General features: G+C 38.3%; 1 protein-coding gene across 1 annotated transcript; it reads left to right on the top strand.

Moving 5' to 3' along the window:
• The first annotated feature begins 247 nt into the window (after window positions 1–247).
• On the top strand, window positions 248–15,138 carry LOC132163432 (P-loop containing nucleoside triphosphate hydrolases superfamily protein). Its single transcript, XM_059573719.2, has 22 exons — window positions 248–786; window positions 1,373–1,528; window positions 1,613–1,696; window positions 1,947–2,066; window positions 2,629–2,742; window positions 2,821–2,913; window positions 4,659–4,748; window positions 4,849–4,919; window positions 5,030–5,104; window positions 5,227–5,314; window positions 5,966–6,024; window positions 6,307–6,370; window positions 6,673–6,738; window positions 9,542–9,691; window positions 9,773–9,877; window positions 10,099–10,334; window positions 10,844–10,913; window positions 11,001–11,057; window positions 11,151–11,216; window positions 12,201–12,260; window positions 12,373–12,452; window positions 12,924–15,138. The coding sequence occupies exons 1-22, from the start codon at window positions 514–516 to the stop codon at window positions 14,992–14,994; spliced, it is 4,248 nt and encodes a 1,415-aa protein (XP_059429702.2). The 5' UTR covers window positions 248–513; the 3' UTR covers window positions 14,995–15,138.
• Window positions 15,139–16,048: the final 910 nt, after the last annotated feature.

The raw sequence follows: 16,048 nt of genomic DNA, 5'->3' as shown, positions 1-16,048 counted from the left end.
AAGTAGCTTTCTCAAAAGAAAAAAGGTGTTAAACGGGGGGTGCTTCTCAGAATTCAGCTCAGAACAGAAGGGACATATCCGTAATTCCACATCCTCAACGTTATTATTGGCTCCACGATTCAAAAAATTTGAAATTCCGATCTCAAACGGTCCGCAATTTTCAATTGCTAACCATCTCGACCGTTCATCTCAATAACTCTCCACCGTCGGATCACATCACCACCCTCTTTTCTCCCCCCGCATGTTCCCTGAACGAATGAATAAATCCAACGGTCAGGATCCATTTGTGAGACTCTCCGAAGCACAGTGAGACTCCCTCTTTTCTCCGATTTCCAATTTCCAATCCCACACATCCTCCATTTCTCTCTTTTCCCCGAACACTCCCAGGCTCCCAGCCCTTCCCTTCCACAATATCTTGCCCTAATTTCTCTACTTATCCACCCTAAAACCCTAGATTCCACTTCTTACCAGCAATCTCTTTGAACTCGAAGCTCTCACAAAGCTTTGCACATAATGCCGTTCATATCGGACACGGCGTCCGCAATCAAGAGCAGGTTCGGGTTCCATGACCATTCCGCACTGGACTCCGTGCCGTTGGTCCGGAGCTCTCCGGCACTTCTGAAATCTGCGTCCAAAGAGAACCTCGTGCAGTGTTCGTCGGCGGTTCGGAGTATCGGCAACTTCGACGACGGTGACAACGGTGTAAACAGTGGCGGTGCGGAACTGTCTATCCAGAGCTTCGAGGTCTACGAGGACCCCTCGTTCTGGAAGGATCAAAATGTGCAGGTAGTAAACCAAAGAGGAAGGTGTTGTCGACCTTTCTTTTGGAACTACTTTAATTGCTTTCGTTAGCAAAACTTGCTTTGTTGAAGAAAAAGAAACTAAAATAATTACTTTTGAAATGTTTGTCCAAAAGTTGTTGAAGCATATTTTTTCTGGTTGCTTTGCTTGGTTGAATTTTCGTTAGGGTATAAAACTGAGTTTTGCAGCACGGATTGTTGTTTGACTAGGAATGGGATGGAACTGGAGGCCCAATTCTGTATAAACTCATACGAAGTCAGGCCTCCAGTTTCTTCCATTCCAATTCCAAAGCCTCAATTTCGTGCCCCTTGTGTAGGGGTTCGTAATTGAATGCAATTAGAAGGAAACAAATTAAATTTTTATCACTTTGTTAATTCTTTGATTGTGGTTAATGTTTCTATTGGTTTACTGAACATGGTTATAAGCATGCTATTTTCAGTGGAATCAGAACTCCTAGATTTTATTCATTAAATTTTTATCACTTTGTTTTTTTTTTGTTCTTTCTTTCTATGAGTTAGGTGCTGTGGCTTTATACAGCTCAACTGGAATTTAGCTTGTTTTTGTGATCTAGGTTATCATTAGAATCCGTCCGCTTAGTAGTACTGAAATATCCCTCCAAGGCTACAGCAAATGCATTAGGCAAGAGAGCTTTCAGACTATTACTTGGACTGGGCATCCTGAGTCACGCTTCACCTTTGACCTTGTTGCAGATGAGAATATTAGCCAGGTACTCTCTCAGATTGTTATTGCTTTTGTTCCTCTTAGTTAATGTCTTTGCAATGCCATGGACTTCATTTGAGTGATGTAACAGGAGAAACTATTCAAAGTAGCTGGATTGCCCATGGTGGAGAACTGTATGGAAGGCTACAACAGTTGCATGTTCGCATATGGCCAGGTGGGTCCCCAATCAGCTTTTTCTCATCTTGTTCCCTGTTAATTTGATTCGGTTAAGAACAATAATGTTGACATGTTGGATATGCAAATTGTCCCTTTTGCTAGATTTTGTTGACCATTTTATAGTTGTTTTGCCAGAAAAGTTGAATGTGATTTCCAAATTATTAGACAATGAATTTCAAATAATATTTTCTCATTTTGGCATTCTATTCTGATTTAGTACTGCTTTATTTTGTAATCTTTATATTTAGACTGGAAGTGGAAAGACTCACACCATGCTAGGAGACATTGAGGGAGGCACTCGAAGACACAGTGTCAATTGTGGGATGACACCTAGAGTCTTCGAAAATTTATTCTCAAGAATTCAAAAGGTATGTGCCTTCCTACTATATGATAGGTTTTAGGTAGAGGCATTATAAGTGTGTATGAGTGTTGTGTGTGAGTTTGTGAGTGTGCGTGTGTGGGATTACAAGAGTCCCTTTGCTTAACCTTATTTTTCATATGATCATTTGGATTACAGACCAATCACATACGATTGATAAAATATTTAGATACTTAAGGATTAACATCTGTAGCTTCACAACATCTATTATGTACTTGTTGAAATATTTTCGAATTTAGAAAGTGCATAAATTTTTTGTGGTTCTTTTCCTACCATACAAAGTATTCTTAAATTTCTAAATTTTGAAATCTTGTGTATCCTAGTTATCAACGTTTGGATGGATGGAATGGTTGAACTTGTTTTTGTTTAAATGCTTATGGATATGCAAACATATGGCTAAACGTTTGATTATCGTCTAATTTGTCAGTTACTTTCTTACTTCTAAGTGTTAGTCTCATTGATATCAGAGTTAATTCTTGAAGCTTTCATGATTTAATTGTTGTTAGAGATTAATTAAATTCAATTATTATTGGCGTGATTTTGGTATGCAGGAAAAAGAGACCCGTAGAGAAGAAAAATTAAGATTCACTTGTAAATGCTCATTCTTGGAAATATACAATGAACAAATTCTTGATCTTTTGGACCCATCAACTAACAACTTGCAGGTATGGATAAATTTTCTAAAAGTTTCGACCAATCAATTATGCTTACAGAAAACTCACATTTTGATGTTTATGTTACAGATAAGAGAAGACACTAAGAAAGGGGTTTATGTAGAAAATCTGAAGGAAGTAGAAGTCACAAGTGCTCGGGATGTTATTCAACAACTTATTCAAGTATATAACCCCTTTATTATTTGTTCCTTTATTAATGCTGCTTCAATTGTTTATAGTAATATAGTGCTCTCTGTTAGAAGAGGGTTTGTGAGTGAGTCATTAGGGTTTGGGGATATTTTGGTCATTGTAATATTTCTCTAACCCTATATAATAATGTGTGGTAGGCTACAAGAGAACAAGTTTAATAGCCTCCACCTTTTGTGTCTAAACCGTTAATACAAACTATAACATGGTATCAAAGACTTGGGGTTTAAATCCTTGGCCTTTTGTTTGTTGTCTTAATTTTCTGCTCTTTTTCTTTTGGTTGAATTTCTTGTCCTGTTGTTAGTGAGTCTCCTTTTGGTGGCAGCACGGCCCATGTGGGCATAGTGCCCACACGGGTGGTGCCTTGATGAAGTTTTGAGTTGTTCTTGGAAACCGAGAGAAAAGAAAAAAAAAACAAAAAAACGATTTTGTTTGTTTTTGGTATTCTGTCATGGCGGTTGGTGTGTTCTGTGGTGGTTGGTGACGTATCTGGTTGCCAAGCGTGTTTTGTGGTGGTTGCCAGCGTGTGCTGTGGTGGTGACCGGCATGTTCAATAATTGCTGCCTTGTGGTCGTTGCTTGGGTCTGTAGCCGTGGATGTTGGTATCGCCGGTGAGGTCTGTCGGACGCCGGCGTGTTTTGGTATTGCCGGTGTGGTCTGCCTGTCGCCGGCGTGTTCTAACTATCTTTGGCTAAGTTTCGGCAATCTCCGGCGAGCGGCGAAGGTTTCTGTTTGGTTTTGCTTATGTTTTTGGTATTTTTCAGCAGTAGTAGTTTCGGTGAGACTCGTTGGTTGATCATGTGAAATGTGATCATTGTTAGTTGTCGAGATTCGACCAGCCTTGGTGTTTTGTGGTGGTTTCCTATCGGTTGTTGTTCAACTAGATTCTACTGGCCTTGGTGTTTTGCGGTGAGATCCGATTAACCGTTGGTGTTTTGCGGTGAGATCCGATCAACCGTTGGTGTTTTGCGGCAAGATCCGACCGGCCTTGGTGTTTTGCGATAGGTTTCGACCAGTCCTTGTTGTTTTCCTGCGAGATCCTATCAGCCTTGGTGTAGATCTGACCGCCTGTTGCAGTTTCCGATGAGTTTTCAACTGGCGTTGAAGTTTTTTAGCGTATTTTCTTATTATTTTTAATTTTATTAGTCTTTGTAATGTGTGCTCCAAGCTGTTCCAGCTTGAGGGGGAGTTTTAGAGTTTGTTTTTTTAGTTTTCTTTCGTTTCTTTCGTGTGCTCCAAGCTGTTCCAGCTTGAGGGGGAGTTTTAGAGTTTGTGTTTTTAGTTTTCTTTCGTTTGCTTGTTTCTTTCAAGCTGGACTTGTATATGATATTTATGCTCCAGCTTGAGAGGGAGTGTTAAAAGAGTTATTAGGGTTTGGGGATATTTTGATCATTGTAATATTTTTCTAACCCTATATAATAATATGTGTGGTAGGCTACAAGAGAACAGGTTTAATAGCCTCCACCTTTTGTGTCTAAACCGTTAATACAAACTATAACACTCTCAAATATTTAGAGAGTCTAAATGGTTGTATCCTTTGAGTAATTTAATCATATAAAGACTCATTTTCTTCACTTTGTCTAAAAAGGGGTATATATGTTTGAGACACAGTTGAACTCTAAGGCTATAGACCCATTTGATATAAACGTTCTTTCTATTGGTTAAGTACACAACTCCTATATTCCTCATTTTTTTTTTTTCTCTTCTTCTTATATTGCCAGGGGTCAGCAAACAGAAAGGTAGCTGCTACTAATATGAATCGTGCTAGCAGTCGTTCCCATAGTGTATTTACTTGCATAATTGAAAGTAAGGTGAGTAAATGTAAATATTTTTTTCCTTCATTTTCTTGAATACTTCATCATCTGTTTTCCAAATGTTATCTTGGTTTGAGAATTCATTGTTTATTATCAGTGGGAATCCCAAGGTGTAACTCATCATCGATTTGCTCGGCTTAATCTTGTTGATTTAGCTGGTTCTGAAAGGTAAATTGATGCAAAGAAGAATATCTCATATCATAAGAGGAGTTAAAACAATTGTATTTATAAATTTCAACTAATGTCTTGGTGTTGTTGGCTATATGTTTCTCTCACAGGCAGAAGAGTTCTGGTGCTGAGGGTGAACGTCTTAAGGAAGCTACTAATATCAACAAATCCCTTTCAACATTGGGGTGTGTTGTTGCTACTTTCATCTGTAGTCATGATTGGTTAATAACTTCTTTTTTTTTATTGACATTTTATCTGGCATAGTTATGTTACAATTTGTTTATGAAGTTGGTTTTAATATATACAGACTTGTGATCATGAACCTAGTCAATATGTCCAATGGGAAGTCGCTCCATGTTCCTTACCGGGATTCTAAGCTAACATTTTTACTCCAGGTAGGTGGTGATCCTTTTTAGATGATAATTATAAGATTGCATTCTACTACTTTGTAGATGGGTTACAACTTACTATATATAAGCACACTTCTCCAAGTGGCGAGCAGACCAGTCTGTTTGAATATGAGAAAATTATCTGTTGCTTTATGTTTGAAAAACTCATGTTGTGGATTAATACTAGTTGAGAGTTTCTAAGAGCTGGTTCATAAGCAATACATAGCCAAAGGCTTCATATTTCAAAATATATATTTTAGGGATACTATTATAGTTTCTGCAGTAACTATTGCATCCAGCAGAAAGCGTAAGTATAAAGTTAGTTGTTGCTTTTGGGCAATGTTGTCTTATTTTATTTTTAAGCTGAACCACCTTTTTCCTTTTCCTTTCTCTTTTAGTGAAGTTGATTCAGTTTTTGTGAAGAGAGTTAGTGGATGTAACTTGCAGTTAGTTTGCAATATAACTTGGTTTTGAATGCAAAATATAGTTGTCCAGATAGTTGGAAATTTTAGCATCAAATTATAGTAAAGTAGCTGCCACAATATGGTTGTGCTTTATATGAGAAAATAATAACTTAATCTGAATTCCTTTTATAATCCAAAGACATACTGCAATGATTTAACTGTCTAAATCAATTTTGTGTTCTCTTCTTTTCAGGATTCTCTAGGAGGAAATTCAAAAACAACTATAATTGCAAATATTACTCCTTCTAGTTGGTCAGTGAATCTCTCTTTAAATTCTGCCTTTTATATTCTAGCTTTACTATCTATATAGAGTATGTTATGCAATTGGATTGACTATTTTTTAAGTTCAAAATTTCTCTCCTAAGTTAAATGTTGTTCTTTCATTCTTTATTTTCCAATTTTTCGAAAGACTGTTGTCTTACCTGAACCCATAGTTCTTTCAATTGCATTTATTCTTGTTCTCTATATTTTAATGAGCCTAAATTATGTAGTTAACCTTGTTTACATTATGACATTTTTTGGGGTTCGTTCCAGCTGTTCATTGGAGACACTAAGCACATTGAAGTTTGCACAACGTGCAAAATTTATTAAGAACAATGTATGTGACTTTTCTTTCTACATTTTTTTTTCCTGTATCTATGATGTTGTTCTTCTTCTAGTCAAAGATAAAGATTTTACATCTACTTTGGATGCACTAGTAGATGTTGGAACTCATGTGATAGTGCAATGGGAAATATTGAATTGACTTAAGTTGTTGTGAAACTATAGTTGTGCTGGTTTTGACATTTGAACACTCTCCTTGTGAATGTGGAAGCTTATCTAATTTTGTGAATGCATATGCTCTTACGTCTCATTAGTTATTTTTGCTTATTAAAGCATTTTGTTATATTTTTTTTTCAGGCAATTGTCAATGAGGATACGTCTGGAGATGTCATTGCCATGCGGATGCAAATTCAACAACTCAAGGTACTGTGTTTAATTGCAGAGTCTTTTGTTCTCCTTTATTTTAAGGTAACTTCCCATAGGTTTTGTTACATACATCACGTGTATCAATCTTTTTGCTTAGAGGTATGTCTTTTGAAGTTAATGAACCAAATTGGTTATTAATGCCCTATAACAAATAGATAAGCCGACATAGGGGCTCTCTCGTGGAATCCCGAATCCATCAAAGGTTAGCAAGGTAGTTTTCTGCCCTAGCGGCGGCGCTGTTTAGGCGCTGTGCGCTAGGCTCTGGTCAGCCGCTATGGAACGGCGCTTCTCCATAGAAGCGATATCCTTTTGCCTGTCAGCGAAGGAAGGGTGTCCTGATCTTCGGTTGGAGGAAAAGAGAAAAGGGTTCGTAGGGGTAATTTTTGTGAGCCAACCTTGTGCTTCATGGTTGGTGGATATGGTCGAGGAGGCGAGTCAATCTCTGTTGAAGGTTGATATCGCCAAGTCATACCGTGAGGGCGACAAGGCTTTGATGGTGCATGGGGGTGTTAATAAGGCAGGTAGTTTCCTGGAGGTGGCCGTCTTTGCTGAGGGAGGTCGTAAAGGAATCATTTGGCTACCTGCGGGCCGTGGAGGGAGGGGATGGCGTCGGTTTGCAAATGAATTGCGGAGGTTGTTGGGTCCAACAGCCTCTACGCATCATGTTCCGGGGACGCAGCTCAAGCTTGGTTTGGGAGAATCCTTCTCTGGATGTCTCCCTGGGCGCTCCTTTGCGGAGGCTCTTCGACTGGCGGCTGGTTCTGAGGAGCCTTTCGTGGGGAGGAGGGTTAGATCTTCGCAACACTTAGATCTCTTCCCGGTGAAGGACTCTTTCGAGACCGGGTACGGTGAGTATGAGTCGCGGGTGATAGTGGACTGGGTGGAGTTGGAGTCGCCGGATTCTGCTAATCTGGCTACATGTTTCAGCACGACGGCGGATCTTACGAAGAAGAAGAAACAGAAGAATAAGACGTTGATAGGTTTTTTGCGTTCTGTTTTGGGCCGGGTCCTAGCTGGGTTAGTTAAAGATTTGTTAGGTGGGCTGGGTGTTCGCGAGTTTGGGTCTATCCTTAAGCCCAAACATGCTGGGTATTTTAAGTCAGCTTGGCGCAGGGGATTGAAGTGTCGTGGTAAGTTTTTGCCCAAATCGCAACTATGTGGTTCTGCCTCGCCGGGAGAGACTAATGTTCCGGCCGATCGCAGGGAAGCGTGCGAATCTGAGGTTTTTGCGCCGGTCGCCGGTGGTCTCGCCGGGGTTTCTAGTGATGATTCCGAGCTTGCGTTGGTGGGGCTGTCGTTGGCGGAGGTGCATCCGGAGTCAAATCAACTGGTTTGTGCGGCAGGGTCTGTTTCTCTTGGACCGGCGATGGCCCCTGTTTTTCCGACGAAGGCTGCTCTGTTGCCGGAGAATACCCAGAACTAGTTGTTGACTCCGGTGAGTACCCATGTCTCTTCTTTGTCTCCGGTGGTGGTCTCTGCTCCTCCGGAGGGAGCTGGTTCTGTTTCGGCGAAGGAGTTTGAACCCATTAAGACTGCTCCGGCGAAAGGGTTGCTACGTCGGGGGTTTTTAGGGTCTAGAAATGTCTCCTCTTCCTCTCTGCCTGGGATGAAGAAGGCTTCATCGTCGGTAAAGGGCTCTAAGGTTGTAGTCGAAGATTCACTGACCTGTTCTATCTCGGGAAAGCATGCGGCGGAGCTGGGTTTGAGTTTAAGCGAACCTTTTCCTCGAATGTCGGAGAGCGGTGCTCCGATTTATTCCTCTGTTTCCAAATCTCAAATAGGGTATGCCCGGAGGGTGAAGGAGAAGCTTGCCAAGCAGTTGCAGAAGAACAAGGAGCTGTTTGCCGACGTTGTAGCGGAACCCTCCGAGAAGGGGGCAGGGAACTATTCGGAGGTGGTTATAGATGCGGCGAATTTCGCCCCCAGTGTGGGTTTGTCTAATGGTGAAGGAGGTGATGAGAAGAGTCTTCTGAATCTCTTCTCGAATATTGAAGGGGAGTGGGAGCCCTTTACCTCTAAGGCAAAAGGGAAGCGAGAAATCAAGAATTTAGAATGCTCCATCAACTATGAGGTTAGAGAGAGACTTTCTCCGAAGCGGTACTATCGTCGTCGGGGTTGTGTTGGAACCAAAAATGCATTCTCCTTTCCTCCAGAGGTGCATTAGGGTTCTGGTTTTTTTAGGGCTGGTGGTGGGTTCTGTGGGCTACAGTGTTTGGGTTCTTTGGGTTCTTGCTTTGGTTTTTTCGCTTGGTGGTGGTTATAGTTGGGATGGGTTTCTTTGGGGTCTGTTTTTTGGGGTTTTTTGGGCTACCTATGTATACTTCTTTTGTGTACTTAGAGGCGCTTTGCGCTTTTTTTGATATATACAATTTACTTATAAAAAAAAAAAGAATATTTATCAGACACCATGTGAACGAGTAAATTTTGACTGTTGCAATATTTTTTCTACAAAAGTATTTTATTTTGTATTTATAAATTGTTGATGTTGAACTCCTTAAGGCTGTGACCCCTGTTTATTTTATCAGCTTTCAATGTGTTGCCTTTCTTAACGGTTGACATAATTGACTGCACTCCACCCTTCAGGGAGGAGTTGCAAGAAAGAGATAGGAGGTTAGTGGATACCGATGGTGTGATCGGTGTTACAAGACATAATAACACTAATTCATATTCATCTTATTAGATATTGTTTTCTTGTTCAGTGTTACAAGACGAGCGATTCATAAGGCTAAGTAGATTTACATCTTATAGATTTTGTGGTGATTTGTAATCATTCTTATGTGTATCATTTGTATTTTTTCAGAAAGAAGTATCTCGCCTACGAGGGTTAGGCGCTGAAAATCAGGAGAATGATACTCTGCTGGCAAGCTTTTCTGGATCTCCAGGATCCTTTAAGTGGGAAGGATTACATGGATTGTCTAGTCCACTTACTTCTAGTAAAAGGATGACTCATGTATGCGCTGTTCTTACTTAAGCTTGAGAAATCCTTTGGCTTGTAATTGTTGATTTGTAATTAGTTGTATTGTATTCTCAGAAAAAAGATTATGAAGTTGCCCTTGTTGGGGCTTTCAGGAGGGAAAAGGATAAAGACATTGCATTACAGGCTCTGACTGCTGAAACTCAGGCAGCTGTGCAGCTGGTATGTCTGAAGAATTATCTTACTCTTTAACTTGTTAATGGATTTTTAGCTGCTAACTACTGGAAATATTTAAAATAGTGTTGTAGGTTGATTAAGTAGTGAATGGTAAAAGTCAGAACCTTAAATGTGATTTCAGCATTCTTTGTTATCGTTATGATTTTTTGAACATTTTTATATTATTTATTGGTTTTCTTATGGCATTCTTTATTGAGGTGAATCAGGCCAAACAAAGAGAGGATGAGGTACAGGGCCTAAAAATGAGGCTACGTTTTCGAGAAGCTGCAATAAAGAGGCTAGAAGCAGTTGCCTCTGGAAAGATCTTAGCTGAGACACATTTACTGAAAGAAAAGGAGGAACATTTGAAGGAAATTGAGGTCCTTCGAGCACAAGTTGATAGGAACCATGAATTGACCAGATTTGCTATGGAAAATCTCCGGCTAAAGGAAGAAATTAGAAGGTACGTCCTTATTTTTATGCAGCTTGATCCTCTTGTTTCAGTGAACATTTTATTCATCCTTTACTTCCTTCTTTGTCCTTGATTGCAAGCAGAAAATTAATTTAACATGTTTTCATTACAAAAATTATAAAGACTGAGAACAAAGCATACTTTTATTGTTAGTTATATTGAATGAAGTTGAAGTTGGAAGCAAAACAAGAGTTCTTCAATTTGACACTTCAAATTTGTTAAAACATGTATTGCTAACATATAAAACGTATGCATCATACAAAAGTGGAACACAGATGCCTCTTAGTGTTCTATTAGGAGAAACTTAACAGGTTTAAGGATCAAGAATTTTGTGTTTGTTTCATTTGCTTCGATAAATTGTTTGTATTTTTTAATTATTTCTATATGTTAGTTCTTTTTCTGCAAATTATAAATTTTTATTGACATCTTTTTATCCAAAATCAATTTCAAATACCCAAGGATTTATACTTCTGTTGCTTATTCATCCTTTAAACCTACAGGTTAAAGTCATTTTATGAGGAAGGTGAGCGGGAGATGATGAATGAACAGATCATGGTGTTACAAAACAAGGTAAAAAATTTGCTTGACTTTATTTCAATGTCATAGTCAGCTTATTTTTCCCTGACTTAAATGCATGTCTTGTGTGTAAATTTGCAGTTGCTAGAAGCACTTGACTGGAAACTTATGAATGAATCAGATCCTTCAACTGTTCAGGTTATTTCCAATCTTTGTCATGGAACCTTAAGGTAATTTCATTCAGGAAAGTTTTCTTCTTAACCTAATTATCTGGAATTTTTTAAACTGTAGAAAGAAAATTCTGATGTTGTGATGGGAGAAGTTCAGTGCGATGATAATCTACTGATTTCCAATAAGGTGAGATCCAGGTTCATCAAATCCATTCTCCAATGTTTTCCAGTAGCTAATTTCTCATATATTTTTGAAATACTGATCAAAAGTGAGCTACTCTGTTCCATGGTACCCCTCACGTTTGAATGATTTAATGTAATACATGAACATTTCCTATACTAGTCATTGTTGTAAGATCTTTCTGAATTAACTAGTATTTTATCGTCAGTACATTGAAAACAGAGTTATAACTTTAGTACTGAGTTTAACTTGGAAAGGAAAAGGAACCTAATCTTGCAAAAGGACGCCTATGCTTCTATGGCACTAAAAAATAAACAGTTTGCCGTTGGTTACTTTCATTCTTGATTTTGGAAGTAACGTCAAGTGCCAGTTTCAGCCCCTTCCATTGTTCTTGATTTTGGAAGTGGTGTTAAGTATTCTAGTATTGTCACTGAGTGAAAATATTCTTTGAAACTGTAGTATCATGCTACTAATGTTCTTAACCCTGCATGTTGCGAGTCAAAAACTGCCGGAAAAATTAGCTTGCCCTTGCACCTAATATGACTTCACACACCTAAGTAGTTTTTCATGCGAAGTTCATCCTGAATGATTTATGTTTACAATTATAGATAATTTAGGATACCATTCCAATAATTTTGAATGGAGAATATCTTTTTTAAATATCAAACAGAAAGCTTCATATCCTTGCAAAAAAAGAAAAGAAAAAAGAAATCTTTGCATGTTTGCCCGCTGGCCATAAACCACATATTGGCAAATCATTACTACTATTGATAAAACCCAGACTAGCTTGTCACTTTTTAAAGTATGGAGGTATAATTGCAAAATGGGTAATAGTTCGAGAGGCTAAATAATATTTTCCCCAATAAATTTTCTGAGCTTTGGGAATTGATTTCAACTTGTTTACATTATGTTTATACTCCCATGTTCTCATCCAAAAATTATTGGCATGTGCAAATAGTTACATAATTTATTTTACATCATTGAATGCAGGAGCCAGGATCACCTTGGAAGTCTGCAATTAATGAGGAGAACGAATTCCTCCGCATGCAGGTGGGATATGTGCTTCCTTTTATGTTTTCTTTCTCTCAGTTTTTTAACCTTTTTTTTATTTGATTGCAATGGTTCCTATCTCATTGAGTACATCAAATTCTATCTATCACAGGCTATTCAAAACCAAGCTGAAATAAACACACTATGCAAGAAACTAGAATTGTGCATTGAAGAGAAAGAAGAATTGGAAAGGTAATGGTGTGATTTGCATATAGCAGTTTTAATCTTGGTTTGATGTTTCAATAGATAAAAAATCATTTTGGTATATTATAGGTTGACCTACTCTAATTTCTAGCCAATGGTAACTTGTATAACTTTTATTGCATTGGTTTACTGTTTCTTTGTCTCCTTTATTATTAGTGTTAAAATATTGATTAAATTATTAAACTATCCACCTCTTATAAGCTAAAGTTTTTGGGATAAGTGGTAATTTAACATTGTATCTGAGCAAAAAAGTCATGAGTTCAAATTTTGTCTTCGTCAATTTACCTCACTTGTTGGGCATCACTTATTAAAAAAAAGTTTGAGCCACACGTGAGTTTAAGTGTTAGAATGTTACCCATTTCTATAAGTTTTTTAGATAAATGATGATTTAACAATTAGTAACAAAATGATGCATGTCCATTTGATCATGAACGCTATATTAATTTCCAAATCTTGCAGGCATGTCAACGATTTGTTAGCAAAACTCGAAGAAGAGAGAACCACAAAAGGAGTACGGCAAGTTCAGTTTCCTTCTTTGTCAACTGATGTTCCCATTATCAATTTGAATGACCAAATGGAGCTGAAAACAATGGTTGATGCTATTGCTGCTGCAAGTCAAAGAGAAGCAGAGGCTCATGAGACAGCAATTATGTTATCTAAAGAGAATGATGAACTGCGGATGAAACTTAAGGTCTTGATTGAGGATAATAACAAACTCATTGAATTGTATGAAAGGGCTGCTGCAGAAAGTATCTGCGAAAGTACAAATAAAGCTGAGAGGGCTGAAGAAGGTAGCACTGAAGTTCAGAATAGGGATAGTTTCAGTGAACTTGCCAAAGAAAAAGAGATTGAGATGAAAAGAGTGGTTGAGAACCTCGAGCATCAGCTTATGGAAATTAATGAAGAAAATGAAAAATTAATGGGTTTGTATGAAAGAGCCATGCAGGAGAGGGATGAACTCAAAAGAATGATGTCTTCTTGTGGACAGAGAAGATTTGAAACCAAATTAGAAATTGATTTCCCAGAAAAGCTTGTTGAAGTTGACAACGCAGATCATACCGAGTCAGTTGAACCTACTATGTCTTTGGAGGTTAGAGATTTAACTGGGGAGACTGCTCTCTCAGGTTTAAATCTGCACGAAAGAAGTCATGCATTTGAGAAACCTACAATATCTGGAGTTGAAAATGCATTTTCTGGATTAAATGTGCAAGTTGGGTCCAGCCCATGTCTTGGGAATTCTGAAATGATGATAAAAAATCAAACTGATTCTCAAGGAAATGCATATCTCGAGGGAAATGGCATGCCTGGCCTGCATCCTTTAGATTGTCAAGCAGATTTTTCAAATCAGACCGATGTTGGGATCCTTTTTGACATGGAAACAGACCCATCAAACCTAAATGAAGTAAAGCTCTCAGAAGATCTGAATTTGGTCAGAATGAAGCTGTCAAGGGCAGATGCACAGCTTTTAGAATCTGCTAAAAGTATTACTAAATTTGGTTCACTTGAGAAAGCAATCATTGAGGTTGATAAGCTCTCAAGAAAAATTGAAGAAGCGGAAAATGAGCTTAAGTACAAGAGGCAACATTATGAATCCCTTAAACTCGCTACTTCAGATGTGAAAGAAAGAAGAGCCCTTATTGACAAGAAGTTATCAGCTCTCAAATACTCTTTGTTGAACTTCTCTTCATCTGTTGTTTATTTTGAACAACGAGAAGCTCGGGCAAGATCAAGGGTAATTGCTTCGACGTCTTACCTGGACCAAAAGAAAGATGAATTTGCCTGTCTTCAAACCCAGAAGGATGAAATAGAGACTGCACAGAGGAAGATTCAACAGTCTGAAGTTGAGTTGAGGAACAACCTTGCGCACTTGAAATCAAAACTGGAGGAGGAAAACCGGAAACAAGAGAATGAAAAGGTTCTCTTTACCATAGATAATGTTGAGAAAATAGATCCCTCACAGAAGCTATGGCATTCGGGTGGTAAAGCTACTGAATTACTCAGGGCCGAGGAAGAGAAAACCAAGTTGCAAACTGAGATGAAGCTGTCTCGGGAAAAACTTGGGGCCATAAGAAGGGAATCTGAAGATTTGAACAGGAAGTATGGGAAGCTAGGCACTGAGATGCAAGCAGTTCAAGCAGAGATACAGAAAGGTTTGAAGTCTGTGGAAGAGATGGAACTCGCAGTTCAGGGTGTAATCCAAGAGAAGAAGATACTATTGGAGATTAGGGACACTGGAAAGACTGAAATTGAAAGTATGATTATTGAATACCAGCAGCATGTGTTTGAAGCAGATTCGAAGGAGTTTGAAATGAACATTGAGGAGGAAGAATTGCAGACGGAGTTGAGAACAATAGAAGAATTACGAACAGCCAGGTCTACAGCCACCAAGGAGATGACCAGATTATTGGAAGGTACAAGGTGTCATTCGTCGTGCTTATCAGAAATGATGGAAGACGAGCTGCAAAGTGTCCGGGCATCCGTTCTGGAGGCAAAGTCATTGCTAGGGGAAGGCAAATCAGGTGACAGTTAAAGTCTTTTGTTTAACTGTCATTACGTTGAACTGAATGAATATTCCACAGAAGCTAAAACTGTGATTAGTGCACTTGTAATTGACTCTCACTTTTATTACTGTTCTTTTGATTCTTTAATGAAGCAGTGTTCAGTGTTTCTCCTCTGCAGTTGTTAGTAAATAAAGACATCATCATAAATTCCCAAAGCATATATGTCTCAGAATTCATCCGCATTTGCCTGCTAATCATTATTGGGGAGAAAAATAATAAGTCCTGGAATTTTCAGCCTGAAAACTTGAATTAGGACCCTTGCTTCAACAACAGGTTGTTGGGGAGGAGGGCTGCTGCCCAAGAGGGTTACAACCCATTATTGATGGGATTGCGAGTATACTGTTGCTAAAATGTGTTATATTTGAGGGATCTTTCAATTTAGAATATCTGCCTACCTAAGTTGACTCTTTATTTATGTATTGGTCTAACTAACAAGAAATGTACATAAAAAGTAATGATATTGTAACTTGTAAAACCAACCATGGCGTATAGTACAAGGCATGGTATGAAAGGGACAAATTAAGTTTGCTTAAATTAAGTTTCCCAAAATTATAAGGGGAATGTGGGGACTAATAGATGTGGGCAGTTATTATTTGCCTGCATTTTCACTCCTAATATAAACAAAGTAGTTCAACCCTTAAAGATAAGGATTAAGCTTCTTAATGTATAGTTTATCTCTTGTAACAGATAACAATGTGTATATGATTATCCCCTGTAACCAAACTTTTTATATATATTAAACCTGACCATATTCTAGGTACATTACAAACTCTTACGCTAAGGACAAACTATTTTGAATCAAAGTATCCCCAAAGTGGAACCGAAAAAGAATGATATTAATCCATTTCAAGAGCATTACATGCTTGAGCATCAATGTACGACAGTAGTAGAGTATGTCATTTAGTAGACTGTTATATGATTGTCATACAACTTGACGATGTGGCAATGAAAATAAAAATTTAGATCCGCGTTTGTTTTAAAAAATTAATGGTTGATTTTCAATTATTCCAGTTGTGCATGCTA

The sequence above is a fragment of the Corylus avellana genome, chromosome 8 (assembly GCF_965113065.1).
Source record: "Corylus avellana chromosome 8, dhCorAvel1.hap1.2, whole genome shotgun sequence".
Taxonomy (NCBI): Eukaryota; Viridiplantae; Streptophyta; class Magnoliopsida; order Fagales; family Betulaceae; genus Corylus; species Corylus avellana.
Note: the sequence above shows the minus strand (reverse complement) of the source record. Positions and strands in the feature narration are given on the sequence as shown.

Coding starts and splice junctions, on each gene's coding strand:
- LOC132163432 (XM_059573719.2), top strand. CDS start 514: ATGCCGTTCATATCGGACACGGCGTCCGCAATCAAGAGCAGGTTCGGG. Junction 10,335..10,843: donor CTAAAGGAAGAAATTAGAAG/GTACGTCCTTAT, acceptor TTAAACCTACAG/GTTAAAGTCATTTTATGAGG. Junction 12,261..12,372: donor ACGAATTCCTCCGCATGCAG/GTGGGATATGTG, acceptor TATCTATCACAG/GCTATTCAAAACCAAGCTGA.